This window comes from Colletotrichum fructicola (assembly GCF_000319635.2).
Source record: "Colletotrichum fructicola Nara gc5 chromosome Unknown KSG_Nara_v1_contig09, whole genome shotgun sequence".
Taxonomy (NCBI): domain Eukaryota; kingdom Fungi; phylum Ascomycota; class Sordariomycetes; order Glomerellales; family Glomerellaceae; genus Colletotrichum; species Colletotrichum fructicola.
Window position 1 is genome coordinate 3,659,255 of NW_027094059.1, and position 27,878 is coordinate 3,687,132.

General features: G+C 53.2%; 9 protein-coding genes across 9 annotated transcripts; 3 read left to right on the forward strand and 6 right to left on the reverse strand.

Annotated features, from left to right (window-relative positions):
- Nucleotides 1-225: 225 nt before the first annotated feature.
- On the forward strand, nt 226-3,144 carry ANKK1-0 (Ankyrin repeat and protein kinase domain-containing protein 1; the record flags this gene model as incomplete). Its single annotated transcript, XM_066153246.1, has 7 exons — nt 226-294; nt 360-380; nt 440-735; nt 807-978; nt 1,330-1,512; nt 1,586-1,671; nt 1,743-3,144. The coding sequence occupies 7 exons, from the start codon at nt 226-228 to the stop codon at nt 3,142-3,144; spliced, it is 2,229 nt and encodes a 742-aa protein (XP_066007516.1).
- A 1,031-nt stretch (nt 3,145-4,175) lies between these two features.
- Nucleotides 4,176-5,891, reverse strand: CGGC5_v015371 (Trichothecene C-15 hydroxylase; the record flags this gene model as incomplete). Its single annotated transcript, XM_032022327.2, has 5 exons — nt 4,176-4,338; nt 4,402-4,568; nt 4,617-4,931; nt 4,981-5,775; nt 5,838-5,891. 5 exons carry the CDS (start codon nt 5,889-5,891, stop codon nt 4,176-4,178), a joined length of 1,494 nt encoding a protein of 497 aa, XP_031880905.1.
- A 7,434-nt stretch (nt 5,892-13,325) lies between these two features.
- CGGC5_v015372 (Vegetative incompatibility protein HET-E-1) lies at nt 13,326-14,612 on the reverse strand (the record flags this gene model as incomplete). The annotated part of the gene is made up of 1 exon (XM_032022332.2): nt 13,326-14,612. One exon carries the CDS (start codon nt 14,610-14,612, stop codon nt 13,326-13,328), a length of 1,287 nt encoding a protein of 428 aa, XP_031880798.2.
- A 1,288-nt stretch (nt 14,613-15,900) lies between these two features.
- OpS4-3 (FAD-dependent monooxygenase OpS4) lies at nt 15,901-17,514 on the forward strand (the record flags this gene model as incomplete). Its single annotated transcript, XM_066153247.1, has 7 exons — nt 15,901-16,634; nt 16,684-16,745; nt 16,796-16,874; nt 16,927-17,036; nt 17,093-17,186; nt 17,244-17,320; nt 17,375-17,514. 7 exons carry the CDS (start codon nt 15,901-15,903, stop codon nt 17,512-17,514), a joined length of 1,296 nt encoding a protein of 431 aa, XP_066007515.1.
- Nucleotides 17,515-17,682: 168 nt separating this feature from the next.
- CGGC5_v015374 (uncharacterized protein) lies at nt 17,683-18,822 on the reverse strand (the record flags this gene model as incomplete). The annotated part of the gene is made up of 1 exon (XM_032022334.1): nt 17,683-18,822. One exon carries the CDS (start codon nt 18,820-18,822, stop codon nt 17,683-17,685), a length of 1,140 nt encoding a protein of 379 aa, XP_031880915.1.
- Nucleotides 18,823-20,031: 1,209 nt separating this feature from the next.
- On the forward strand, nt 20,032-20,477 carry CGGC5_v015375 (uncharacterized protein; the record flags this gene model as incomplete). Its single annotated transcript, XM_032022335.1, has 2 exons — nt 20,032-20,398; nt 20,461-20,477. The coding sequence occupies 2 exons, from the start codon at nt 20,032-20,034 to the stop codon at nt 20,475-20,477; spliced, it is 384 nt and encodes a 127-aa protein (XP_031880815.1).
- Nucleotides 20,478-20,687: 210 nt separating this feature from the next.
- Nucleotides 20,688-22,463, reverse strand: CGGC5_v015376 (uncharacterized protein; the record flags this gene model as incomplete). Its single annotated transcript, XM_066153248.1, has 1 exon — nt 20,688-22,463. One exon carries the CDS (start codon nt 22,461-22,463, stop codon nt 20,688-20,690), a length of 1,776 nt encoding a protein of 591 aa, XP_066007517.1.
- A 1,749-nt stretch (nt 22,464-24,212) lies between these two features.
- CGGC5_v015377 (uncharacterized protein) lies at nt 24,213-25,949 on the reverse strand (the record flags this gene model as incomplete). The annotated part of the gene is made up of 1 exon (XM_032022337.1): nt 24,213-25,949. The coding sequence occupies one exon, from the start codon at nt 25,947-25,949 to the stop codon at nt 24,213-24,215; it is 1,737 nt and encodes a 578-aa protein (XP_031880813.1).
- Nucleotides 25,950-26,839: 890 nt separating this feature from the next.
- Nucleotides 26,840-27,700, reverse strand: catD-0 (3-oxoadipate enol-lactonase 2; the record flags this gene model as incomplete). Its single annotated transcript, XM_032022338.1, has 1 exon — nt 26,840-27,700. The coding sequence occupies one exon, from the start codon at nt 27,698-27,700 to the stop codon at nt 26,840-26,842; it is 861 nt and encodes a 286-aa protein (XP_031880812.1).
- Nucleotides 27,701-27,878: the final 178 nt, after the last annotated feature.

A 27,878-nucleotide genomic window follows, 5' to 3' on the forward strand; every position in this document is an offset into this window, starting at 1 on the left:
TGTGATAGACGAACACGTTGCATGCGACTTCAGCCAACATGATTGGTACTGGTTATGCACAGTCAGACGATGGAAGCGGCGGGGTCGGGTAGCATGTGTCGGATCAGGCTGAGGTTCTGGCTGGTCGTCGACTTCGGATTTCCGACAAGTTCTTCGACCCCTCAAACTCGAAGGGAATATCGCTGATCTCCGAGACTATCAAGGCATTAGAAAATTGCTCAAAAGATGGAGGCCATAGGCATTGCTGCTAGCTTCATCGCCATCGGCCAAGCGTTGTTGGCCGGTCGCCATGTGGTAAACCTGCTTCAAGAAATCCCGAAAATCGGCAACGAGCTAGCATCGCTCAACAACGAGGCAAGTCCAAAGATGCGTTCGCGCGTGTCAGTGCAACGGCACTCTTTGATACCACTGTAGCTAAGGCGAAATGCGTGTCGCACAGATCGAAAGTCTCCGGGCTGCTGTGGAGGCAGCCAACACGCAAGGAATGATATTCCATGACAACGAGATCGAAGGTCCGGACCTCCGGCTAGCCAGAGGCCAAATTACCGACATCGCAAATAGACTCGATAAGGTTCGCCAGAAATGTACTCAGGTTGGGCAAAATGGCAAGATCAAGCCTAAGATGGCGAGATGGTTTTGGATGCAAAAGGAGCTACAGCAGTGTCGCGACAAGGCTCGTGATGCCCGCTCAGCCCTTCAACTTGCGCTGGCTACCCTGACCTTCAAGGGCACAGTGTATGTATGCTGCTGTTCCCCAAACAAGAGTTCGCTTGCAGACAGTTGAGGCTAACAAATGTCAACCAAAGACAAATGTCACTGCACATTGAAAGGCTCACGTTGCGATCCGCTAGCCACCACGATTTAGGATCTGCCTCAGACTCTGAAACCGACGCTTCGGAAGGAGATGACGCCTTGTCTAGCGCCTCTACTTGCGGAAACGGGTTCAGGAATGAGGAAGATTGCGCCATTCCTGGGCAAGTACAAACAAGAATGAGACAACTCTCACTAATGTCTGCGGATGGACGACCATCGGACGGGAAGAAGATCGTCGGAATGGACATGGTCATTCTTGAAGCCAGATTCCCAGGTGCCGGGAGGTGTCCTCAACCATGTCGCTGCCGCTGCCATAGCTCTCGGTCTTCTGCAGTCAGATATCCTAGCTGGATCGGGACCCTCATTGGGTCTCTATCCGTCACTTACGACCAGCGCCTACTGCTCGGAGGGAATAGTGAATGTACCGAGCTTGGCTGCAAAGGTAACAGAAGGTCTTCAGCGACCTTTGGGTATCAGTTACCCGCCTGGCTCTGCGCACGATTTGTCTCGTTCCAGGTTTATATGGACAGCTTCCGCGAACTGCGCTCTTCTTTGCGATCAGTCAGAGTAGTGCCTAACAACGATGAAACTTTGTTGGCTATAGAGCTGCACAACAAAGAGGCAGTCTGGGGTTCCATGCTAGCGTATGGCCGCCTGTTACCAGACGATCGTGACGCTGTGGGGAACAACATCATGTCGGTGAGTGAATTCAACCGAGACCGGCGATTTCCTTCTGTGACCTCAAATTTCTAACTCTAGATCCATATTTAAGAGTGCAATTCTTAGGGCAACGGAAGAAACGTTGGAATTTCTTATGGAACTTTGGAGTGAGCATTTACGCAAGGATACGTATCATCCGTGAGAGCCCATTTTGTCATTATCGCATAGCTTGACCCATTCAGCTGACGTCTAGGTTCCCGGCCGTTCAGAGACTGGCTCTTTACTGCCAACCGTGAACTGAGGAGACCTGACCTATCAAGTCGAAGGGCAATGGCTATTCGCCTTATAGCCTCGTACGGAGAAGACGTCGTTGATGCGTCACAAACTGAGCTTCATGAAGCTGTTGATCGGGACGAAAATACAACAACTACACATGACCTCCAAGGACTTATCACCAAATATCCCTGGACTGTTGACCAGTGGAATCATGAAGGCCATACACCTTTGACAGTTGCATCCAAAAACGGCAACCTTTACGCCGTGCGAGAACTTATTCGTCTGGGATGCAACATTGATCAACCGGACTACGAAGGGAATACCCCACTGTTTCAGGCTTCCGCACGCGGACATACCGATCTTGTGCATTACCTATTAGATGCCGGTTGTTCGGTCAACGCAACTTCGACGTTTGGAGAGACGGCATTGCATTTTGCCTCAGATCCATATATCGAACCAGCAGAAGACCCGGGGGCGATCGTAAAGATTTTGCTTTCCGCAGGAGCCTCAGCAAAGGCATCATGTCTTCGGGGATTTACTCCTTTACACGACATGGGAAGTAGTACTCTGCACGGGGTAAAGGTTACTAGAAGAGCAGCAATGACCACAATACGTCTACTTCTAGAAGCCGGAGCCGACATTAATGCTATGAACAATCAAAAGGAACGACCGTTGGATCGCGCTATCTTCGGCAACCAGCCGGAGGTGATGAAGTGTTTGATTGAAGCCGGCGCTCAGATCACAAAGCTGAGAGGGAAACGAAATCTGTTGCATTTGGCAGCAAGAGAGGCCCGTTTTGAAGCACTACAGTACTTGATGGAACTGCCCCTTCCAGTTTTATATGTAGATCAGGAGGATGATTGGCATCATACCCCGTGGGATTGCTTTAGTAAGGTTTTGCACGTCCCAATATGGTCCTTGGACTCTTGCCGAAGGCCTATGTTCCAGGAGGAAAATGCGTTTGTTGCGCTATACAAGAAGCTTCGAGATCAAAGCTTGGAACTTGACATCAGCAGACTGCAGCGCATCCGCCAGCATCTCGAAGATGGTATTTACCACGGGGCTATAGCGATCTTGCAGTCACTTATTAGTGAAAAGAGGGACTGGGAGCAATGGGGATCGTTGCGGACGTACGAGGCCATTAGTCTTCAGATTCGGGAGCGGATGATAGATGCAGCGCTCGAGTCAGTTGGCGAGAACATTGAGGTATTGAAGGAGAAGGTTGAGGCGTCACCGTGGGATCAAGTGTCACACTGGGACCCATCCGAGACAGAGGATTCGGATGATCTGGAGGAATACACAGAGTCTGAATGGACCGAAACAGAGGACGATGCAGGAGGCGAATTGAATGAATCTGAGAACAACATAGAAGAGCCTGCAAGCGACGACGACTGAGGTTGCGGATATCAGGATGACCGAAGGGCTATCGAGCAAAAACGAATAAGGATAAGGGCCTGTTATGCTGCTTAATATAACCTTCATTTAGTCCTGGGAGGATATCGGGATCTTGTTTCTGTGCAGTCCCTTTCCATGCGCTGTTGCATATTGGACTCACCCCCAGCGCAGTATGAGCATTTCTTCAGGAGTCCTATCCAACTTACACCGTCATGTATTCCCCTGGTGTGGTTGTGACTCAAATCGTTTTGGGCACTTGCCCATAGAACATCGAATAAGTCACGGCTTGTTATTCGGCTCACCTCCATGTAAGGAATTTTGTAGCGGTCAGCGAGCTCGACCGCGAACTGATTCGCGTCAGCATGCCATCGACGGAAGCAATCTCATGGTCTTGCATATTCTCAGTCAGTCCTGAAGTAGCCTTGAAATTTGTGGTATAGCATACGTATAACCCCCAAAGAGGGGCACCATTAAGTGGACCGGGTGACCTTCAAGCTCAGAGAGTCAGAATTCCGACAACGTTGCACGGGAGTATGATCAAGGAACTTGGCTGCTGGTTCGCGCCGCACGGCTGACGCGCGCTTAACCAGACTTAGCTATGACGGCAATGGACGATTCCGCTCGGTGTTCTAGACTGAGCTCTATTCCCGCTGAGCAAGGATGGCGGGTAGAGATGATCATTGGGCCACGACGTGAGAGTTGCAACCTTGACTGTTGAGAAACCTTCCGCGCGTCGACTCCAACCGAAGGCAACCTCATTTGTGGGGAAATGCTTTAAATTTACTAGGAAATGCTGAGGTCTATAGTTCTCGAGACGTATGTACAATGCTTTAGGAATTCCAAACCAGACCCGATAAAGGAAACGCTCATGATGATGCCCACTTTCAGTACGGGCTCTCGGTGTATCCCACTCACCGCAATGCCGACACCGTTAATAAAGTATGTATCGATTACGAAAACGACGCCATGCGCGTATTCGCTGGATTATGCTTCGGAAACCCGCTGTGTCTAGACGTGTCTCAACAGCGCACTCAAGAGCGCTTGGCGGGAGTGAGGTAGACGTTAAGGGGGCCCTTCTCCCAGAGCAGGTAAATCTTCTGCTTACCGACCCAGTCGAGGCTGTCGTCGGCAATTTTCATGTCAAAGTTGTAGAGCATGCGTGCGAGGATGATGCGCATCTCGACGTAAGCCAGGCTAAACGCGTATACGTATTAGTCACCGTATTCCCAGTGGCCTGGCGCGTGGGAGATTACTCACTTTCGACCGATGCAGTTGCGGGGTCCGAGGTGGAAGGGTTGGAAAGCGTCCTTGTTGTCCTTGGCGAATGCCGGGTCGCCGAGCCATCTCTCGGGGTGGTAGCTCTTGGGGTCCACGAAGTTCTTCTCAGAGTAGTACATAGCCCATTGGTAAACGGACACGGTAGTCTATGAAAGGTTAGATAGAGCCTGTAGATGACGTGAAGATGCACTTACTCCCTCGGGGATGAACTCGTCGCAAATTGTGGCGCCTCCGGCGGGGACGACACGGGGCAGGCCGATGGGCACAGGAGGGTACATGCGGAGAGCCTCCTCCAAGCAGGCAAGGAGGTAGGGTAGGTTGCTGGAAGATACAAAGTCGATCTCGCTCTCATCCTTGAAAGCGGAGCGAACCTCGTCGGTGAGCTTCTTCATCGCGATGGGGTTCGTCAAGAGGAAGTAGGTGACGCCGGAAAGGAGGGTGGCCGTCGTCTCAGAACCACCAATGATGAGAATACTGCTGTTGGCCTTCAACTTGGGGAAAGTCATGTTCTTGCGGCGTTAGCTATGAAGTGAGCATGGCAATAGAAGCGCCACTTACCCAGTCATCCTTCTTCCTCAGCAAGCCCTCAATAAGATCGGGTCGCTCGTGTCCAATATCGATGCGGCGCTGCAGCTTAGCCGTGGTGAATTCCTCGTGCTTTTGTTGCTCGCGCTTGACACTCTCAGGGACCAAGGCCATCATGATAGTTCCGAGGAAGGGGTAGTGGGTAATCGTCTGGAGGACGGTGCCGACACGCGCCATCTGGAAAATCGCCTTCACCCAAGGATGGTAGTCGGAGTTATCCAAGCTGCCGAAAGCCTCGCCGAAAGCCAAGTCGCCGATGATGTCGAAGGTGGTGTAGTTGTACCAAGCAGCCAAGTCGAGAGCCTTAGCACCCTTGTCGCAATGCTCGTGAAGTCTTTGGAAGAGGAGGTCGATGTACTGCTTGATGATGGGCTGCTGGTCACGCATGCTGCGCTCACTGAAACCGTGTGCCAGGGAGCGACGGAGGGCGGAGTGCTCCTCACGGCCGGAGTTGACGATATCGGAGGGGGCGCCGGGAACGGCACGGTAGAACTTCTGCGACTTGTCCATCTCGGCGCCGCCGCTGGGGCGGTGACCCATAATGTCCTTCCATGCGCGGGAGTCGTGGAACGCAAGCTCGTCGGGGCCGATACGCACGACCGTTCCGTACTGTCTATGAAGGTCGAGCATATCGTAGGGCAAAGTACCCGTGCACAGCTTGTAACAGAACGGCAGCCATGTTGCGCGCATCCAGAAGGGACCGGGGAATCTTCGGAGTGGGTGGAGATAGAGGTTGTAGAACATGTGCCCGAAGGTGTAGAGGAAGAACTGGTTTGAAGTTTGTTAAATTACCACGATCATCGTCGGTACAGGTACCCGAGTCAACTCACCAGGCCAAATACCAGGCCGACCGTGTTGGCCAGACTAAAGGTGAGGAGCGCCATGATGCGTCTAGTGTCTTTGAAGGCCGAGATGCAACAAAAAGAGTGAAAAGGGTGTTCGAGAAAGAGCTTGAGGCCTCAGCTCCCAAACCGTCTGGTAGGGCGTTCCATCGCGCTGGTTTTATTCCTGACTTCAGACGAGAGCGAGTACGACAAGCAGCTGTCTAAGCCTTAAAGGCGGGGATTGCCCTTCTGGAGCTCCATGGGCAACAAGGCCCTATGCTCGGGTTCTAGAAGAAGTCCTATCTCTAGGTGAACATGTGCAAAGTGGCACCTCCCCATCCCATGTCTCTCGTTCCGCTGACATTGCTTCTGCCCATTGCTCGCGCGAGCTCGACTCCACCCGCAGCGTTTCACTCGAATTACCGACGGCCAGCAAAGCGACGGTTCCCTCTCCGCGCAGTCGCGGCCCGCAGCCGGTATGAAGAGAGCGTCCATGCTTCGCTAGCAATGCCACGCTGCCCAGCATAGCACGGTGTAAGGGAGTCGGTCTCGGGTTCGCTCTCGCTCTGGATTGGTCGATACGCGCTAGACGGGATGGCTCCGCCGCTTCACTACCGAACGGCATCTGGATGACAGCTGTGGAACGAACGAATAGCCTGTCGAGGATTACGATCACCGCGGGGTTCATCGCCGTTTAGCTGGGTTTGGGAAACTGTGCCACAAGCTTGCCCTGACAGCTCATTACTCGCGTCGCGGGGGAAAAGTATCGCGGAACATTGGACGGAGGCGGGTTGACCATTGGCCCTCTCGAGTCTGCCAGCTCTGCCTGTGGCTGCGTTCAAGAACGGGTCGCTGATCACTCGTCGCGTCCCATAAAGCTGGACGAACCCCAAATTTCCGCCACACTGGCGGGACATTAGATGGCATCGACACCCCGAAAGCGACGCCGAGGTTTAAAAAAGGGGATCGACGAATTTGATGTTGACTCCGCTGCGATCCAACACACCGGGGATAAGAAAACGATCTCGACGGGCGGTTAATGCTTTTCTAACTCCGCGTATCACAAAGCTCATCTGCGACGCACACTTTTCCATCTTTCGGCTTGGCAGGTCGTCGAGAAGATTCACCCCTATCACAAGCACACTGCAGCAGAAACAAGAATTCGTTGACGGGGAATTTAGCCGTGTGGGGCTCGCTTGCGCCAGGTTCGAATCCCGGGCGGCACTGATCTCGCTAATTGATCGCGTTCGATACGTGATAACAAGGGGCTGCTTAGGCAAGTCTTCGGGGTCGTCTCTGCGGATGCTGTTGCGATCAGATGCAACCAATTGATCTGCGCCATCTGCGTAGCAATATGTTTCTCAAATCTTTCGATAGATCTCGTCGCGCATGTTGTGACGGTGCAGTGCAGCACCCTCGGTTTCGGATCCGCAAGCGTGAAGCCATGTGCGATGTTGCTACTCAACCGAATACGCGTATCAAGGACTTTAGGACGTGGTTATCTTCCGGTCTTTGGGACATCAACTTCCGCAACCGCAATAAACAATCGTTCGATATTTTGGCCTAGACGATGAGCCCGAAGGATGAAATGTCATGCTCGCGAGCCTCGAACGAGATCATCGATCATTTGAACCGTCCGTCGCGACTGAAGTCAACGCGGAGCAGCCACTCGGTGTGGGGCAACTGTTGGAGGCGGTACTTGGTGCAAGCAAGTACCAGGGTCAAGAACATCAAAATGACTTCATAAGCTTGTTTTCCATACCATTTTCAAGGCGACTTCGCGAGAAAATACCGGTGAATAGGATGTTGACACCGATATCTCATGTTTCTACAGTAGTATTGCATGATACAGGAAGAATTTGTGTAGTTTGTTTCACACAAAGAAGTACATGGTAGGGAAAGGATACGGAGAATTGATGCCGTTAACAATGATTTCATTGCGCAGACAGGAATACCGCAACCATGCTCACGGCGTGTCTAAGGTATGTAGGACATATACCAGCACCTGCCATCGGACTGAATCTTCGGCACCTTCTTCGAAAACCAGGCCTCCTCATGCCCATTGGAATTGTAGCCTTGGGGATGGATTCTTACAATCTCCCGCGGAACGATGTTGGAGTGAGATACCGTGCGTCGGCGTGTGTTCGAAGGCAGAATCTTTCCCCGCCATCTGATCTTCTCCTTCATCAGGTAAGACCAGTATTCCCGACTAGACTGATGACAAAGTCGTTCCATTCGACCACTGATCACCAGCTCAGCTTGGATGGGTCCACCCCAAGAGAAAGGTCCGCGATTTGTTTCGTCGTGGGGAATACCATCGCACCCGTCTGTGAGCTTCTGTTGATCAATGAACCGATCAACCAGCAGCCACCTCAGAATTTTCTCATTTCCTTTCGCCGACTTGATCGCTGACTGAAAACCATTGGCTCCATTGTACGCAAGTACGGCTCCGCGACGAACAAGGTATTCGACTGATTCTTTTCGTCCGAATTCACAAGCTGCCATCAGTGCTGAGCCAGAAGGACAACCTTCGAGGTTTATGGGGGCACCGAGCTCCAGAAGGGTTTCCATATACAGGACTGCTCCAAGTTTAGCCACTTTACAGAGAGGTGCTTGACTGCCGCTGGGCACAAGATTTGCGAAATTTCGAAGCGCTTGTAGTCCGTATCTCTTCAGGAAAAGCTGATAGGCAGTCGTTAGCTAAGCCGCCTGATTCCCGGAGTATTGATGCCACGGGAAGCAGACGGAGTCTTCAAGACTAAAATTTGAGTTTAGTAGGAACGAGACAAATTTTGAGTCTTCGATCGCTTCATGAAAAGCTGAAAAGCCTGCAATATTCACCCTAAAAGGGTCTACTCCTCGATGCATGAGGTCTGCGAACGCCACCACGTTGCCTCTTTTTGCTGTCCAATGCGCTGGTGATTCCAATCTATTGTTTGATGTATTGATATCAACATTCGCGTTGACCAGCGCTATAAATGTCTGTGTGCGCCCGAATGCCGCTGCTGTTATGGCTGGAGTGTCGCACCCGACATCGCGCCTTTCGAGGTCTGCACCTCCTTGAATCAGATGCAAAGCAACGGCTTCGTCAATGTCGTTGAATGAAGTGATGGCGTTATGCAGCGGTGTGTTGAGCCACTTAGACTCAGCGTTGATATCAGCTCCGAACTCTAGTAATACCTGGACAGCTCTCAGAGCCCCATAGCTTTGCTGCTATGTGCAGAGGTGTCAATCCGGTTGACGTTTCAGCCTCGTTCACCAGTGAAGAAATAACTCTATCAGGATGTATAGACCAAAGTTTTCTGTGTGTGGAAGTTAATCGTTGTGCGTGACAACTAAACTCAGGCTTTAGTACTGACCCGTAGTAGCACCGATTATCCTTCGCGTGTTGGATGAGAACCTCGAACCCCTTGATGTTTCTGCTCCATAAGGCTATTGAAAGCACGTGTGGGGTCTCTCCTAAAAGCCTCCCTCCATTTTTTGCATAGTTCTCTAGACTGGCCGGCAATATGTTCACCAATTCGGCGTCCTTGAGCACCAGGTGAATTGCCAACTCAACGGGCTTGGAGCCACTAACTGCACTGGTCATTGAGACCCTTTGCTGCAACATCCACTCAATGATCGCGATCCGTTTTTGTTTTACGGCTTGTACCAGTGGTGAGCCGCTAGCACAGTCGTTGAGATAAGTCGCGAGATCGCACCCCTTGGTATGTAAGTATTTACACATCGTCAAATCGTCCTTTTCAATTGCAATCTTGAAAGACAAGGCCAACGATCTTTTTCGACGTCGCTCGATCTCAACATGTGTAACGCTAGAACCCGACTTGACTTTGTCAAGAAAATTTGCAAGCTCCTTATTGCTGGCTTGGTGTGCATAAAGCAAAGGCGTCATCCCGACCGAATCCTCAAACGACCTGCATCCTGCTTTGATGAGCACTCGGCAAGCCTCTATCTCGTTGCTTCTCGCAGCAATGTGAAGGGGGGTGCTCCCATCTTTGCCACGAGCGTCAATATCGCAGCCAAGAGCGGACAAGTATTTGATATTACTGACCCTCCCCTCTGATGCTGCAAAGTGCAGCGGCGTAAAGCCTTCGTCGGACCTCACCTCAAGATCCTCCATGAGTTTGTGGTCATTATAGAAGCACAACACGTCGGTAGACTGGCACAGGGCTCCAAGATGTAGTGCGGTGACTCCCGTGCAGATTAGGGACATACTCTCTAAGGGGATAGAGAGACTACATTTTTTGCACCAGTCCATCTTATCGTGCCAATCCTTTTTGGGGCCTTGTTTGATATCGTCGTAAATGTCGGTCAATACTGGTACTGCTCGACACATTGCAGCTATCAAGGCTGTGTCAAACCCGAAGTCGTCGGTCAGCGTTGGATCAGCTCCTTTTTTGAGAATGGTTTTGACATATCCGGAACACAACCCGTGTTCGAAAAATTGGTAGACGGCCGCAGGTCTGTAGGGGTGCTTGTCTACACGGAGATTCGGATTTGCGCCGTGATCCACGATCTTCTCAATAACCCACTCTGCACCCCATGCATTCGGCAAATGGATCAGCGCAAGCCCACTACCATCTGGAATGACCTCGTTGATGCGTGCTTTGTCGGAATGGCGGAGTAAGAGATCAAGCATTCTCTTCGCGCCATCATTTTCCTCGTCATCAGTGTTCTCTGACTTGGCGCTGCACGATGTAAGACTGTCCAATCTCGGGATTTTAACAAAGCTTTCCAGAGCAGACAGTCCATCAACACGTTGATGAACGCTGACTCCCTTTTGAAGCAGCGACTTGACGATTCTGAAATTGTATGAATGAGCCGCCACCTTCAATAAGAGAATGATGCCGGGAAATTCCCGAAGAGAGTCCCAATGATGCGTCTGACGGAGGACTTCGGAAACTAAGTCTTTCAATCGAGACCAAGGTTTCGAAAGTTCCGTCAAAGTGCTGAATGGCTGCATGAGAGGAATAATTGCGGACTTTCCGAAGCAAGACTCGAAGGATTTCAAATACCCAAGCCGTATCAGATTGATGCTTACGTTCTCGCTGATGACCTGTCTGTCATCCCTTTCGGCCAAATCTTCGCGAATGCCGGTCCATGATCTTGGCAAATGCAAGGTGCTGCTCAGTATTCGGGACATGAAGCACTCCCACGTCATGGCTTTGCTAACCTCGCTCTCAGACGTGTCCAATATGGCTAGTTCGTCTATGATTGAGTCATTGATGTCCCTAACTCCGCTGATTTCAAGACAGCATATCAGGTAGGATTCGAGTGGTGTGTGGTTATTGAAGCGATGTCCAGAAGACTCTGGATACAAAGCCTTCAGTCGACGGACAAAATGCAATGATGTCTTGGGGCCGAGATGATGCAAAATAGTTTCGGTGTCCTGAAAATTGAAGTTGATTCCGGATTGCAGCAGAGCATCGAAGGTCTTTTCGTCGCCCGCCCTCACAGCAAGTGATAGTGCCGCGATTGGACTTTCAGTCATCTTAGCCGTGATTGTGGTTTGCTGAGCGAGAAGAATCGAAGCCGACCGTGTCAACATCTTCCACAGGCATAGAGTCAGTGGGGTGTAACCATCATTGTCCGTCGTCTCCATTGCTTTCTTAACGCTCTCTGTTGGCTGATACTTGAGCAACGCACGCAGTCGGAAGGGCTCAGATATGTGGAGATGCAAGGCAGTCCGATTCCCTGTGTCCTGAAGATCACAGCGCGCACCATGATCTGCGAGTAAATGGGCTACTTCATCAAATAATTCCAACTTGCTGGTAGGGGGATTTTCCATATCATCAGTCGACCAGTCCCAACTCTGTAATGGGTCAATCCCCTTCCTGTTGGTCATTTTGACGTCACATCCTGCGTCAAGAAGCTTTTTGACGACCTCTACGTGTAGAGCCGTTATCTCTGCTCCGCGACAGCTACTCAGAGCTAGATGTAGCAGTGAATCCCCGTCGGCATCCACAACAGACGCAACTTTGAGACGTCAGACGCAACTTTGAGACGTGGATCGCAAAGCATCTTTTCTAGGACCTGAGTGTTTGCTACGGTGACTGCTCCCACTGCATGCTTCTCAAGCTCATCATTCGTCAGGGAAAGCTTGGTGTCAATGATCGTCGGGTCCTTGGTGAATTTGAGGTTGCAAGCAACTGCACGCTTCCATAGAACAGCGCTCATTCGATGATGTGCGGTCGATTGGTCAGAGCAACTGTCAAGGAATTCAAGAAATGCCCGAACTTCGTCCTCGTGTACCTGAAGATCTAGGTCTTCTATGTGTTGTTGCACGATGAGGCTGTCAGTCTCTTCAAGCCGTGCTCCCTCTTTAATGAGTGCCGTCGTGACCCGAAAAGTATTCGATCTTCCAAATGCGTCGAGAGATAGCTGCACCAGGCTCATTCCAGAAAATGGATTACAGCATTGAAGATTTAGGGGTGCACCCTCTCGACATAGGCATCTGATGGTGTCCACAGTGGCGATATGATCTTGTTGGTTATCTTGTCCGACGAAAACCCTAGTGTACACCAGGAAGCCTGTTGCCCACAGGGAGTATCCAACTGGCAGGCTTTGTACCGCGCATTGCAATGGTCGACCCATAGGACTCTCAAGATTCACCCTCACCCCGTGTTTCATCAAGAAGCAGCAGATCCGGGGCAGAGAAAGAGCCGCTGCCATATGCAGAGGTGTAAAGTCGGGGTTGATAAAAAGCGAAACGGTTTTCTCGACACTTCCTTTGGGGCCGGGTCCGGTTCCTCTGGCGAGATGAATTGCCCACGAAGTGAAGTAACAGGTTTTGGAGGGGTGGAAGAGGGAGACCGCCAGGTCGAAGACCGTCTCGTTCTCCCACTCTCCCCTTGCATATTCGGGCCAACGTGTAGAGGCATGCGAATACAACGGGTGAAGTTGGTTTCTGGAATCGATTTCGTCTACTTCCGTGTGTAACTCGATTTTCGGTTGGTAGAAATTCTGGAGCTGGATAAATTTGAGACACTGGACTGCCAACAAAGCATACGCCCGAGATTTTGAGACACGGATCCACTCGAATCCCAGGTGTTGTGAGGGGGCCTTCTCAAGGAACTCCAGCACTGAAAAATGAGAAAACTCCAGAGAGAGACCATCCGTGGACTTTCGAATGGGGCTACTACAGTATCGGGTAATAGACTCTTCTCGAATAACGCTCCCGGCGTCAAGCGATACTCCAGGCTGTGGAACTGACAGTATCTCCTGTAGTTGGTGGAGATTAAGCTTTGGTGAGGCGTGAGCAATGCAATTGAGAGCTAGTTCCGTTAGGTTTTGCTTGCTCTTAGGCACTCGTCTGAGGATCTGCTCATAGGTTTCGTCGAGGGTCGGGGGCAGCGACTTGAGGGCGTCTCGGCATTGTTGATCTGAATCGCACTCTCCAAGATGATCCAGCTGACAGGCTACCCATCGGAACCTTCATTACGTCGTTAATCCTGAATAATAGAAGATGAAAGCTAAGGGTCAACAAACTTGAACTTACATGCCCTTAGCGCCGTCAATCAGCCCCTGGAGGATCTCTCCCTTGAGATGTAGGTTGCTTATGCGCAACCTTCTAGACCGAATTCTCTCCTGAATTTCAGCCGTGACATACTCGGTAATATCTTCCTTGTGCGCTGCAATCTCGATAGGGGTAAAGCTGCCCTCTAGTCGGCTTCGAATTTCATCCTCGTCTCTACTGAGAAGGGCAATTGAAACATTGTCAGCGTCCTCCGAGATGTCAAACAGACACTCTACTACTTCGTCAGTCGATTTGCCACATTCGTCGAGGCCATCAACTACGAGATAAGTGTGATCGAACAACTCTAGTATCCTCCTCAATAACTTTTGCAGGGCCTTTCTAGTGGGTTGTTTTGGGAGGCCGTTGATGGGATGTAACTCGTTGTAGTATCGTTCAAGCATTGTATAGGCGTCTTCTTTTTGAATAGAAAGTTGATAAACTAAGGCGCCCAAGATGTTCTCAACCGTGTGAGTGTCTGCTTCCTTATAATCGCAAAAGAAGAAAGCAGACGGAATAGCTTCAGTGCTCTTTTTCAGAGCTGACTCGATGATTGAGCCCGCAAGTATAGTCTTGCCCGCACCGGGGATGCCCTTGAGCCACAACTTAGAGCCGGGTTCAGATAACCAATGCTGAAAGTCTTGGAGCTTTTGAAGCCAGATTCCGGTTCCCGACTGTCGCAGGCGTATGCTCATGTCGTAGTTCTTCTGTGGGTTGTACTTCAAGAAGAAATTCAAGACCTTATGTCGTTCGGAGTCTTGGTGGATTCGACTAGTGATCTTCCGCGTTTCCCTGATCTCGGCCAGAATCTCTGTCGCGTGATGGCCTTCCTGGGACAAAACTCGTAGCATGGCATCCAGGGAATTAGCGGACGGAGCTAGGTTGATGTTTTCTTTGTGTTTGGACAGATCGTCGAGCCATTCCTTCACGCGGTCTTTGGTAAATGGCCCCATGAGCTTCTGCTTCATCAAACTAGAAGTGGCCTCCAGCTTTTCTAGCTTCTTATTTATCTCTTTTAAAGTCTCCCTGCAGTCGTCGATGTTGTGCATTCGTAGGTTTGTGTCGAAAGCGTCGTCTTTCAGGACTTGGGCTAGTCGTTTGAGGCTGTTCAGGGCTCCTCCAAGGAGATTGATCTCTTGAGCGAGGTGTCGAATCTCCTCTTCTGCATTCTTGACAGATCGCCCGAACTTCACCAAGCGAGCGAAGACAATGTCGGCAAGGCCTACAAGACCCGCGATACTTGCAGCGATCGATAGAGGATCCGCCATCGCTGTTTGTGGATGTACGCGGCCTTAGGACAGCCTAGACAGAACGTGCGAGAAATGAAGAAGAGAGGGCGCACTACTCACGCACAGATTTCGGGGTAGACCTTGAACCCCCAAACTCACCTCAATCTCTCTTCTTCAATCAGGCTGGCGTCTACACAGCCAGTCAGGCAGGACTTAAGGCGTTCTGAGGTCTTGGCTGTCAGACCTACATATGCATAATTCCCCCGCTGAGCGGTTACAACCCTTCTACCTCACTCGCTTGCCCAATTTTCCACGACATAGCTAGGGACTCCAGTCTCTCGCAGGAGAAGATATTCTGACCGCAGCTTACAGCTGTTGTCAGCAAATTCACAGCTACAGTAACAGGGTCTAAGTAGTTAGCTAACAATCGTCGACCGCAACGTAGGCGTTTTTGGCCGTTCAACGTCAAGTTCTGTTTAGTCTCGGCCAAAAACCTCATCTGCAGGCTTTCGTAAGAAATGACTCATCACGCATTCGTGAATTTGCTTGTGCAACACGTCATATCTGCCGGCTCGGTGAGGTTTTATCATCCGGTAGCTTGCTGATCTAGGCTGGTTATCCACACCATTACACGCGTGAGCTGGCGCTTTTGTCGCGTCGTCGAACGAACTTTTCTGCATGCGAATTGCGCCAGCCGCCACCTGGCTCCGGGCCGGCAGGTACACTGCAAAAGAAATTGTTCGACCGTGTTTTAGTGTTTAAGCCATCTCATTCCCGGGCATCCGTCGAGCTTCCCCACGATCCGTCCGGTCCAATGCAAGCCAGCTTGATGCACCGGTTCCCGTTGCTGGCCCAGGCCGATCCAATGACAAGCTTCGTGGAGACTGAGCTGAGGCAAAAAACAAGCCTTTGAGAGCATGACAGCATTTAAAATAAGCCTTCATAAGTACGCCATCGGAGAAATCGATCCTGATCCTTGGTCTTATTGGATCACGGCCATCTTGAGGGTAGATGCATTTGCGCGTGGCTGGTCTAGTCAGCTGCAACTCCGGGAAAAGCCAGCGCTCGGCCTCGACGCATGTCTCTAGCGGCATCTTAGTGTCTAAAGAAGCAAAACATCAGATGCACATGCAGACGTTGGAAACTTGGGATAAAGTTGAGGGGTCTTCCTCTAAGGATCAGTCCGCTCTACCCCTCTCTCTGTCACTTGAACCCCACCAACTATTACCATCTACAACACTCGATGCTATCCTGATCTAACATCTTGCGACGACTAATACATTCTCGGCGAACCGTTCAGACGAAACAGTACCTCCAGTCAGTTGAGATGCTTGACGTGACAATCGTCGGCGGCGGCATCGCCGGCCTGACCGCCGCAATCTCACTTCGCCGTGCCGGGCACTGTGTTACCATATACGAGAAGTCGGCATTGAATAACGAGATTGGCGCAGCAATAAATGTTCAGACTAATGCTTCACGGCCTTTGGTTGCGCTCGGAATGGATCCCGTACGCGCGAGGTTCGTGCCGGCAAGAGGCAGCAAGAGACTGAAAGGGGATACTCTGGACTTAGTTCACTCGCTTGAACTTGGTGTCATCGCGGATAAGTACGGATCACCGTGGTACTTTGCGCATCGCGTCGACTTGCATCAAGAGTTGAAGCGCATGGCTACAGCGGCTGATGGCGGTCCTCCGTTGACTGTCAAATTGAGGAGTGAGGTTACGAGCTATGTAAGCGATGCGATATGGCCTGAATATGCGACTTCCATACTTACTTCCCAGGACCCCGAGAACGCGGCAATTGGTCTCAGCGACGGCACAACGATCACTTCAGACCTCGTAGTTGTGGCAGACGGCATCCACAGCGCCGGCGTCGAGGCTGTTCTAGGTTCCTCAAATCCCGCATACCCAGCTGGGCAAGACAACTTCTGTTACCGTTTTCTACTTCCCATGGAGGAAGTTCTCGGCGATCAAGAGACGGCCCAGCTATTCGATGACGCAAGTGGGAGCGTCAGGATGTTCCTAGGAGATGGGAAGCGGATAGTTACATATCCCTGTCGAGAGTTTGTGCACTCACGAGTTCGGTCGGGTTCATTGCTAACCATTTTATAGCGGCCATGTGCTCAATTGCATTGGTATCTTCCACAACGAAGTTGGGGCCTCGACCAAAGAAGGTGCGTTTTTCTGGGACCAAAGTAATGATTACCTCACTGACGTTTAGTAGACTGGCACAGCCCTGTTGACAAGTCGCATCTGCTTGAGACGTTTTCCAACTTTCACCCGAGTGTGATTGCTCTCCTGAAGTTCGTTGGTGTTATACTAGTTCTGGAAACTCGTGTACCTGACTTGTAACAGCAAGGCAACCGAGGTCAAGCAATGGCCGTTGCTCTACAGAGCTCCCATCCCAATGTGGCGAAAGGGGAGAATGATTCTCATCGGAGACGCTGCTCACCCGATGCTCCCACGTAAGACTTGATCTCGCTGAACAAGGGATTACCGCTTCATCACTGACCATGCAAAGACCAAGGACAGGGAGGCGCACAAGCGATAGAAGACGGTGTAGCTCTCGGCATCTGTCTGTCCAATATGTCTTCGTCAATAGATGTCCCAGAAAGGTTGGAGATATTTGAAAGTATCAGGAGGAACAGGTCTAGTGCTGTCACTATTTTCAGCAATGCAGCGCAGGATGAGGCCGAGAAGATCAGAGAGGCTGCTTCGGAATTTGTTCAGCCGGTTGAGAGAATCCCCAGTGAGTAGCCCCGGATACAAGCTTTAAGAGTCGACTTCTGATGCACTAGCGCAGCTAAACCAGAGGAATTCTACGACTTCCACTTTGATTACGACATCATTGAGGATTCCTGTCAGCACATGAGAAGGACTTATCCTGGCTTCAAACTCCCAGATGGATTTGGCTCCGACGCTGTTCATAGACCTTCACTATAGCTTAGGTCAACTACCAGGTGGTTCACTTGAGTGGATAATTTCGACTAGAAGTTCTCTAATATGGAATAAAGTCATTCAAGTATCAAGCTGTAAGCTAAACCCGTCGCCAAAGATCAATATCCCTTAATCGCTGGCCTATCGCAGAACTGAAAAGAGCCACGTACGTGGCTAATACTTGGGATGTGAAGGCGGAACCTCGTCATCACCCCACAAGTCCTGAGTCCAAATCTGTGTCGTTGTAGTATGATGCCTCTGATCCCAGCTGTCCGACTTCGCGAACAGGCTGTAGTACAACCAGTCATACACTCTCGTCAACGGCACATTGATCTCTCCTGCAAACCCTCCATCAGACGATACTGTCTCTTCAGCATCAGGGTCCACGGCTTGGACATCCATCGAGTGAGTCCCAGCAAATTGCCGAATATAGATGTCTGTGTATGACATGGGCTCCTCCAGTAACCATTCGAATGGCACCGTAGACATGTCAGCCACCAGGAAACAGTCTTTTCTGATTCCACTTGGGATCTGTCCGTTGTTCCTTATTTGACGGAAAATATGTCGCATGTCGGCCATTGTCGGGGTCGGTTGCTCAGGTACGGCGATGAACAACGAATTGTGCGCATCCGACAGTTCGTCCCCGCCCAGGTTTGCCCACTGATATATCAATCCGTGAGTAGCGACCGTGTAGTAGGCTTCTTCGAAACGTGCCCAGGCGACGTCATCCTTCTCTTTCTGGCTTTTTGTCGCGTCGTAGAAATCCTCGACATGTCCTGTCCGGAAAACGATGAATCCCCAATCTTCCATGTTTGCATCGACCATCTCCTGGAGCCAGGTAGGTCGCTGCAAGTCCTTGGCAGCTTCAAGACGGGTTCTCATGTCCGCCTCGACGCCCCATTCGCGCTTTATCTGCCGGTCGAGCCTGAGCTGTTTGGCACGGTTGGTAGCCGTCATGACGCCGAGAAACTCGGTGAAGCTCTCTTGCTGATCCACTGTTTCTTTCACTTTGCCCCGGGCGTCTTCCTCCAGTTTCTCATGCTCAGGCGTCAATCTGTCGAATGCATTGCGGGGCGGCGTTTTCATCGTTTTCTCGATGAATTCGCATTCCTCCAGCGTGAGCTCGTAGGGGGCGTCGTGGGCTTTTTGGATGAGTTTCTGGATGCTTCGGCCGAAAAGCTTGACGGACTCTTCGTTGTCTTCGTCTTTGATTGGTGCGCGGCCCATGACCTGGCGTTTCTCGTTGAAACTGAGGGCGGAAGGGTCTTCCATGGCTCGGATGTAGAGGGCCTGCGTGTCTGGTGAAAGTTCCATGGTGCCGACGGCAGGAAAAGCTGCAGAGTCAGGCAACATCATTGAGGCGTCTGTGGACATTCCGGAACCCATTGCATCTCTGGCCAAAGGTATAGACAATCCAATACTGAGTGTTCTGAGGGGGGCGCGGAACAGATTTGAGATGCGATGCATTGCAAAGGAGAATGTTAAGAATCTTGCTGGCTGTTGGCGGACGGGGAGTTTTGATGCTTTTAACTTAGAGGCACGATGTCTTAACCGAGGTGGACCTCGTGTTGGTTAGGCAGCCGTGGCCTTGGCTGTTGGTTCTGTTGGTGATTTTGAACCAACAACCCTGCAACTGAAAACTCCTAGTACGAATGAAGTGAAGCAATCTCTCCTGGACCTTATGCATTGGGGCGCTTTCCGTTGTCAACATTGTTCCAACCTGAATGTAGATTCGGTACCGTAGGCGCCAGCATCCCTTATGGAAGTCAAGGGTGCCGGCATCCAACGAGACGATGGCGGTGTCTCGATTTCAGGCAACTAATGGGTACCATCAACGCTTGTGAGTCATGGATAAACTCTTGTCAGGTCGGTTGGAAGTTTGTCCCGTATTGTATAACTCCAGAGTGCACCTAGACATCTTCGGCCTCATCGCCCGGTCCGGCCCCACTCGCTTGCCGGCGATCGCCGGAGTCATTCCCGAGGACGCGGTCCCCGCTTCGGCCGTTCTGCTCCCTCTCGAACGGCCGTCTCATTACATCAGCGTGTTCGTGGACTCAGTAATGTCTTTGATGTCGACTGCACCTTCCATGGGGTAGAAATCGCGGCAGCTGCCGTGGAGGAACCGCGCCTGCACATCGAATGTTCCCTCGGACCTTCTTGTATGACGATGTGACAAGCGGAAGTACCTACCTACCTTATCCCACGGCAGGATCCTTCTTCCTGAAACTGACCTCAAGAGAAAGCGCGTCTTTGCCATGATGTAGAAGGTATTTCCTTGGCAGACCTTCCGACTCCGAGTCTCCGACGCTCCAACGTCCAGCCTTTCGATTGTACACCGTCCACCTCTCCTGAACCATTGCTTCAACATCGGCCCAACCACAACCGCATATCACATATTGTCTATCAAATCATTCTCTATCATCTCGGACCGTTTGCCGTATCGTGCAGCCTTAATCGCTTCTCCACACGCCATCGCACCTTGCCCGGAGCACTCGATCACGCATCGTCAACCATTTGCCCGACATGGCGAGCCCAGACAACTACCATCAGTCTCCATGGGGTGCTAACGGGACGGCATTCGGAACGCATCCCCTGATTGTCGGCGACACCGCCCTCGAGTTCTGGCTGTCGTTCCTGGGATTCTCCGTCATCTTCTTCATCATTCCAATCTTACTCTGGTGCGCGTACGTTCGCCTCCGAAACAATACCCGCATCAAGAATGACGAACTATGTGGCAAGCACGACTCTTGTCACAGCACCCACCTCAGAGCGATGGACCTTTGGATGCTCTTCGCCTTTATCGTCCTCGGCCCCGTGGTGGTAGCCGCTGCGATTATTTCCGTCATTATTGTCATCCCACACCGGCTTTTCACGGGTCTCACGCGAAGAGGTAACATCAAGGCAAGATTCTACAGGAAAATAGGCAGAGGCAGTCTGCTAACTAGACCTCAGGGCAACGCACATCGTAGTCAATGTACAGCGCACGCTGCTCACGGGGTTTGTGGACATGGTTGCAACCGTGTTGGACATACTCAAGGAATCGACCTGAACGTGTTTGTGGCACCGGGCGTTAAAAAGGTGCCAAACGACGACAAGTGAACAGAAAACAACACGGGCGGGCGAGACAAGATACTGAACAGAATAGGTTTTCAAGTAGTCCTACAGCTACACCTCGAGCATCACCCTTCAGGGGAATAGACTCTTTGCACAGCTCTTTCATGCGCAGCATGCAACAGTTCCTTCTCCCGTTTATGCCGCCTCCTCATTTCCCTCGCCTCGAAAGGCAAATGTTCTTCGTAAAGCGCTTCCCTCGCCTCTTTCTGGTCGATATAGAACCCGGCAAGGAGCAAGAAATAGCAGCCGATAGGTATCAACATCCTCCACAGCATCCATGATGTTGTCGGTTCCGTGACGTACCACAACACCGTCGCAATAGGTATAAAACAGAGACTCAGACTTGCGACGAGCGCCATAGCCGTGCCCGGTTCTGACCCGATAATATTCCTCGACCCCATCGCAACGTGGAAGGCCTTCAGCTCGGCATGCCATTTGAAATCCCGGTCATGCGCCGCCTCCATCTCGGACAGTTTCGCCAGGTATGCTTCCACGGCGTAGACCACTCTTGAATGCCTCTCCTCGAACGGCGTCTCCGCCTCTGCTGCCTCGGCAAACAGTGTTTCGAGCTCGTTCCTAGCTTGCTCAACTAGTGCAGCATGCCGTCGGTCATCCAAAGGATCTTTTGTTGGGCTTGGTGGTGGGAGCGTCATGTCACCAACAACAGTTGGCCCATCTCCAAAGAAGCTTCCATCGATGAAATCCGGAAACCTCTCAATAAAGTCGTCTTCAGCTTCGTCGTCCGCGTAATCCTCCACGTCGCTTTCCGTGTCCTCGGTAATCTCATCCAAAAGCCTGGACTCGAAGCGATATGAGCCCCCGTCGGCTCCCTCACTCGCGAACATCTCACAGATCCTCACGAGCGCGCCAACACACTTTGCGCCTAATTTCCTCCTCCTCCTCCCCCTCTCCTTCTTCTCATAGACCCTCCCAATGGTATCAATACACCTCTCGACAACCCTGAACCTCTCCGTGTTTCCCTCCCCGCCAACAATCGCCTTCTCAGCGCTCTCCTTCGCCATAACCCTCAACTCATCAATCGCCCCCTCCACCCTCTCCATCCTCTCCTCCAGCCCACCCTCCGTCTCGCTCTCCGTCGCGCTCCCAGGCTCCTCCTCCAACCTCCCCAGCTCCTCGTCCAACCTCTCCGGCACCCTCGGAAACGACGACGAAAAGTTCATCTGCGGCGGCGGGTGGAACGGGCTCGGCGCCGTGTTCGGCCTCTTCATCCCAGGCGACACCACCGACAGCGGGCTCGGCGCCGCGTTCAGCACGCTCACGCTCGACCGCCGCTGGATCTCCCGCCACCCCTCCACCATCTTCTTCATAAAGTCCGCCTGCTCCGGCATCAGCTTCACCACGTCGTCCGCCGCGCCCTGCAGGAAGTCGGGCGTCAGCACCGGACACGTCGAGCTGCGCCGGAACGGCGGCGGCACCACCACCGACCGCGCCGTCCCGGGCCGGCTGCTGCTGGTGGCGCACTCCGCCTCGTCGTCGCTGGCGTACGCATGATGCCCCGCCCCGCGCGCGTAGTCAATCCTGGCAAACTTGCGCATGCTCGTGCTAGCGGGAAAGGGCTTCAGCAGCGGCGGGAACTCCTCGGGCACCTCGTCGTCTTCGTCGAAGAAGCTGTCCTGCGACGACTTGCGCGACGACATGGGCGTCGCCAGGGTCCTCTGGTCGTCGTCATCCTCCTCTTCCTCCTCCTCGCTGTCGTCGTAGTCCCTCTCCTCATCGTCGTCCGTCGAGGACATGAAGTCGCCCAGCTCGTCGGAGAGGCTGCGCGGGGGGAACTGAGGGGCGGGGGATCCCTGGCGGGGGCTGCGTGGGTGATCCCTCATGACGATGTGCGTTGGCTGCTGTGTTGTGTTGGTCGCACTGCGTTATGTCGTGTAATCGTTGAAAGTCGTCGTGAAAGTAATTGGTTCGTTAAGAAGAGAGACAAAAGAAAAGATGCCAAAAAGTCCCGCTAAGTGTGAAAAGTAAGGATGCAGGTTGGGATGAGGGATGGAGAATGGGTTTAAAGTCGTCGTCCTTTTCGTCGCTACACCTCCTGAATCTCTGGGCCGGGACGGGATGAGGAGAGCAAGGCGCAAGAGCAGCGCGGGGTGAGTGGTGAGGTTGTGCAAGGGTCCTGGGACTCCTCTTCGCGAAGCGGTGAGAGAGGGTCAAGGGGGCGGCGGCTTAAGGTGAAAAGGCCGCAAACTCGGCTTTGCGTGTACACACCCCTTGCTGCTTCGCACTGACTTGACAGATAAATCCGAATGATGGAGAGAGACTGGAAGGCAAAGATCTGCGCTTGAACTCGGTGAGATCTTTTGCCAAAACCTCCCTCCAAAAAGACGGACTGAAGGAAATTCCAAAATAATTGAGACGAAACTGCGACCTTTGTGCGCGCAGCGTTGCGAAGTATATCGTAGTAATCCGTCGCGGGACCTGCAGGAAGGAAGCGCGTGTTTCCGATCGGCGGTCAAGTTAAACTTCGGTGAAGGGGACTTTGCAACCACACAATAGCAGCAGCGGCATCAGCAGCAGCAGCAGTCACGAGCAGCAGTACGAATAAGCAGACTGTAGCAGTGACAAGAGGCGAAGAAAAAAGGCACGGACGGGGCGCTCGCTGGATACATACAGCACGCAGCACATCAAAAGGAGAGGACGAAGTACATATCCCCCGGCCAGGGTCTTATGTCTGGCGAACGAACCATGGGCCCTGGGCCTTTGGGGCAGAGGGGCAGGGCCGCATGCCAGCCCAAGGGAGGGGAAGCGAGAGACAAGAGGGAGAAAACGGGTTAGTTCCTGCGCACGACGATGGCGCGAACTGCCACGAGGGGAAGCGCCGATGGATGGATTGGTCTGGTCTGCTGCTATCTGGCTGTTCGTGTGTGTGTGGATTCTTCAAAGTTCGAGTTGCAGTGCAGCAGCAGCGGCGGCGAACATCGTTGGTCTGGCTTGGTGTTGGGTCTTCAGCTGGGCCTGGGCTGGATCTCTCTCCCTAGGGCTCCCTTTTTTTGCGTCTCGCGTGAGCGTGACCCTGGTCGTGAGTGAGCCTTTTCCCTCTCGGACGTCCCGCTATGGATCATTCTGAATAAAGTCCATTTTCACTTTGCAGATGCAGAGAGGAGGGGTTCGAGGCAAGCCGTGCCCTTCACATCGCTTCGTCATGGAAATGGAAGAGAACGAGTACTCGTCTGATGTTGTTTGCTGTTGTCTATTCTGAGACTCATGTTGATTCCCTCTCCCGTGTCGTACATATCTCTCAAACGCCAAAGCCAGTGCCCCAGTGGTATCATTTTGGAATGCAATTTTTCTCTTTCCGTATCCATAAAATGTGCAGATTGCCACGTCAGTTGTTCCCTGCAATTGCAGTCCAACGCCGCAGCCGCCGTGCTATCCCCACACACCGCTTCCAGTGTCGCTCCAAATGGGGGCGGGCCCCATCGCTTCAGCGGCTTTTTTCTGCTCCCAGCCACCGGATGAACCATCCGCGCCCGCGCCCTCGCCTGCCCGCCGCCGCGACGGTGACGAGCAGATGTCAGACACACAGTTGACAGAACGCCGCCGGCCCCAAAGACACGAACCGCCGTCAGCCCTTAGCTGTAACTGTACTGAATCCCGAGTCCGACCTTGGGATCCTCCACAGAGCTGCCGCTCATGCGCATCCGCTTCAGCGTCTCTTGCGCGTTAGGCGCACCCCCACTGAACTTGCGCTTGTCTGCTGTCGTGTGACCCTTGGTGATGCCGGGAAACAGCTTCGCCTGAAGTCTTGCGCTCTTCTCCGCCGGCGCCGGGGTGCCATCGCGCGAGCCTACTGAAGACGCCACCTCGAAGCTCTCCCGAGGATCGCGACGGAGCATCTCAGAGGCGGCTTGGCTAGCTTGGCTCTCTGAGACATCCTCATCGTCCTCGCCCGTCGGGAGAGGCTTGCGGAAGCTGCGTGACGCATTTCGTGATGCCTGTGACAAGTTTGCGACTGACTCTAGCGCCTGGCGAGCGAGCTCCTCGTTGTCATCTGCTGAGATGGTGCTCTCGCGGCTCTTGCGGGTAGGCTCTCGCACAGCGGGCGGCGGCGTGCCAGGAATGATTTGAGCCCTACTGTAGCTATGCCGGGGCTCGCTCTGGGGCACGAGGTTGACCGATGGCAGCAGACCAGACTGTTCGTGCCGCTGAGGGCGGGAAAGCGGCGTCGTAGGTAGAGATGATAGTGACTGGGCGTTTCGGGTGTGCTTGGGAGGCATGCGGGGCGCGGGTCTGACCGTTGTAGTAGGTGTCGACGGCGCGCTGTTGTTGTCCTGGCTGAGTGCCTGCAGCAGAGCCGCAATGGGCTCGGGGCCATGGTCCCGATCGACCCGTGCATCGCGGTGCGCAGATCGCGGGGTCTGCTTGGGGGTAGCGCGGTGAGCCTGCTGTGGAGTTGAGACGGACGTCTGGTGCTGCGGCTGCTGTCTGGGCGTCATGGCACCGTGGAAGATGCCACCTGGGCTGCACAGCATGTGAAAATGCTCCCGGTTTTCCCGAATGCGGTTCAGCATCATGTCTCGCTCCTCCGTCAAGCTCACAATTTCCTCCTCCTTCTGGGAGATGACCTTCTTCGCCATCTTGACTCGCCGGGAAAGGGCCTCGTTCTCGTCGATGGACTCCTCGTACCACATCTTCATCTGCAGGTACTTCATCTGTGCCGACTCCGAAGCAGCGCTGAGCTCGCGTACGGCCTGTCGCGAGTACTCGGCCGTCCTAAGGGCCTCGATCTCTCGGCGGGTCATCTCGTGCTCGACGGCAGCCCGCTTCGCATCTTCGTCAGCCTGGAGGCTAAGTAGGTTATATTGTAGCTTGTGATGGGCCGCCTCCATCTTCAACTTGGCATGTTCGGCGATGCAGGTCTGCATCATGGCTCGTAGTTCATCGGCGGTAGCATCGAGGACCTGCTTCGGGGCCGGGGGAACATATTCTGATCCAAGACCGCCGTCTCGGCGGACGGTCGTGTTGAAGCCGGTAGCAGGCGGGGAGAAGAGGGCAGAGCGCTGGGAACCGCCGTAGGTAGCTTGCAGAACTCCGTTGCCGGCATGTGCGACGACCTGGGAGGAGGGAGGCGGTGTCAAAGAAGACGGGATGACGGCGGCGGAGCTCATTCGGTCGTCGTTGACTTCGGTCTTGAAGGATTGATTTGGGTCCATGGGAGAGGCGGGGACTTCAGTCGACGGGAGGGTAACTTGGGACGAATTCACAGCGAGGACATCGTTGTCTTGAGGCGTCGTGGGCTCGTCGGCAACGGACCTGGTGTCGGTCGGGGTGCCGTTGGGCAGCTGGGCACCAGCGTCGGACGCAGCCATCTTGGATAGTGACGCAGCAAGCGACGAATGAGCGGTAGACCAGCGTCGATGGGGTAGGAATGTATCGAATTGTATGGTTGAGATTGATTGAACAGCTGCGACTCTCCTTTCCGAGTGTCGATTCGGAGGTCGACGCGGGCGGGGGCGGAGAAATGTCGCGTTGAGCGCAACACCACGTCAGCGATGGAACCAGGGCGGAGAGAAAATAATAGAGGCGACCGGCGGTAAATGCTGATGCAGGCTGGATGGAGATGAGGAGAGCCGGGTGCAGCGATCGATATAAAGGATGAGGGTGGCCGGGGAAAGGGGGAAACGAGGTCAAAGATGTTCTATCGCATGCTTGAGCCTTTGTCCGCACGGGTGGTGGTGGTGCTGTGCGTTGTGTATGGTGCGTGTGGTGTGTGGTGTGTGGTGGTGGGAAAGGTGGATGGCCGACGGGGACGGTGATGGTTGTCGGGCGGTTGCTGTGGGAGCAAATGAAATGGGCGATCAGCACAAGCAGCCAGCACCGGCACCAGCAGTGACTGTGAATTGACGGGGAACCAGCAGCGGCGGCTGGGCTGGGGACGGGGGAAAATCCACGGAAAAAAGAGGCTGGCGGTGGACGTGAGTGGGTGCTCCAAGCCGCCGCTAAGCCTAAGGCGGAGCTCCGGCGAGCCTCGGTGAGGAGCATTGGCCAAGTCTGGGTACCGGGATCGTGTCATTGGCTCCCTCACCGACAGGCGAGTTGTGCTTCTTTGTCTTTGTATTTTGTGCTAATTGTGCTAGGCATCTCACCGAAGCCCCCCAGAGGCTGGGAACAGGAAGCTGATTGCAGTCCGTCGCGACCTCCAACCTCCAGATGCCACAATATTCATGATAGTCATGATACATACACTCGCTAGTCTCGACTAAGCCTTGAGGTATTCGAGAATAATCTCCTTGAACTGGTCGTAACCATCCACAAAGGGAACGTGGCCCGCGTTCTTAATCACCTTGAGCTCAATCTTGTTGTCCTTGCCCGCCGCCCTGAATCCCTCCTCCACCTTCTGCCGCATCTCCTTCATGGCCTCGGGCAGGTTGGCGTCCTTGTCTCCAACAACCAGCAGCGCCTCGTCGACACCGGCTCCCACCTTGCCAAACAGCGGCCGGATGTCGAAGCTGTCGCTCCGCAGCGCGTGACAGCACGTCGCGAACCCGTCCACGCTGGTCTGGTTCATGATGGCGCGCACCCGGTCCGCCTCGTCGGGGTTCGCCTTGACCCATTCCTGGCCGAACCACCGGTCTATCGTGCCCTCAACCTGTTCCTGCATGTTGCCGGCCTCCCGCGCCTGCTGAGCCCGCGGCGCGAACAGATCATCCACACCGGCGTTCTTGGGAGATGCGGCGATGGTGTCGCAGATGGCCACCTTGTGCACGATGCCGGGGTACTTGTTCACAAAGTAGAAGCTGGTCGCGGCGCCCATTGAAACTCCAATCCAGGCGAATACCTTCTCAATCTTGAGAGACTCCAAAAGGTGGTACACATCATCGGCAATTGACTCAAATGTCGTGTCGAGGTTCTTGGGAGCTGACGACTGGCCGTGGCCCGGCTGGTCAAAGCGAAGCGTGCGGAAGCCGTTCTCTGCGAGGAACTTGGCGACGTGGTCCCAGACCCGGAATGGCGCAGACAGCGAGTTCGCCAGCAGCACGAGGGGCTCGTCACCTTGACTGGAAAGGTGGTACGAGAGAATTCGCCCGTCGGGAAGGTTGACTTGTTGCGTGGTGACCATCGTGATGTGTTCTTCGTTTATCGGATGCCGGCTTCCGGGTGGCCAAGTTGGATTGCTTCGACTCGTTTTGGGGACTCTTAAGTACCAATGAGCGGACAAAGGGTCGAAACGATGAAAGACGAAAAGTTTCACAAGGGGTCAGCCGTTTGTAGTTGATGAATGGGAAGAAGTTGCAGCT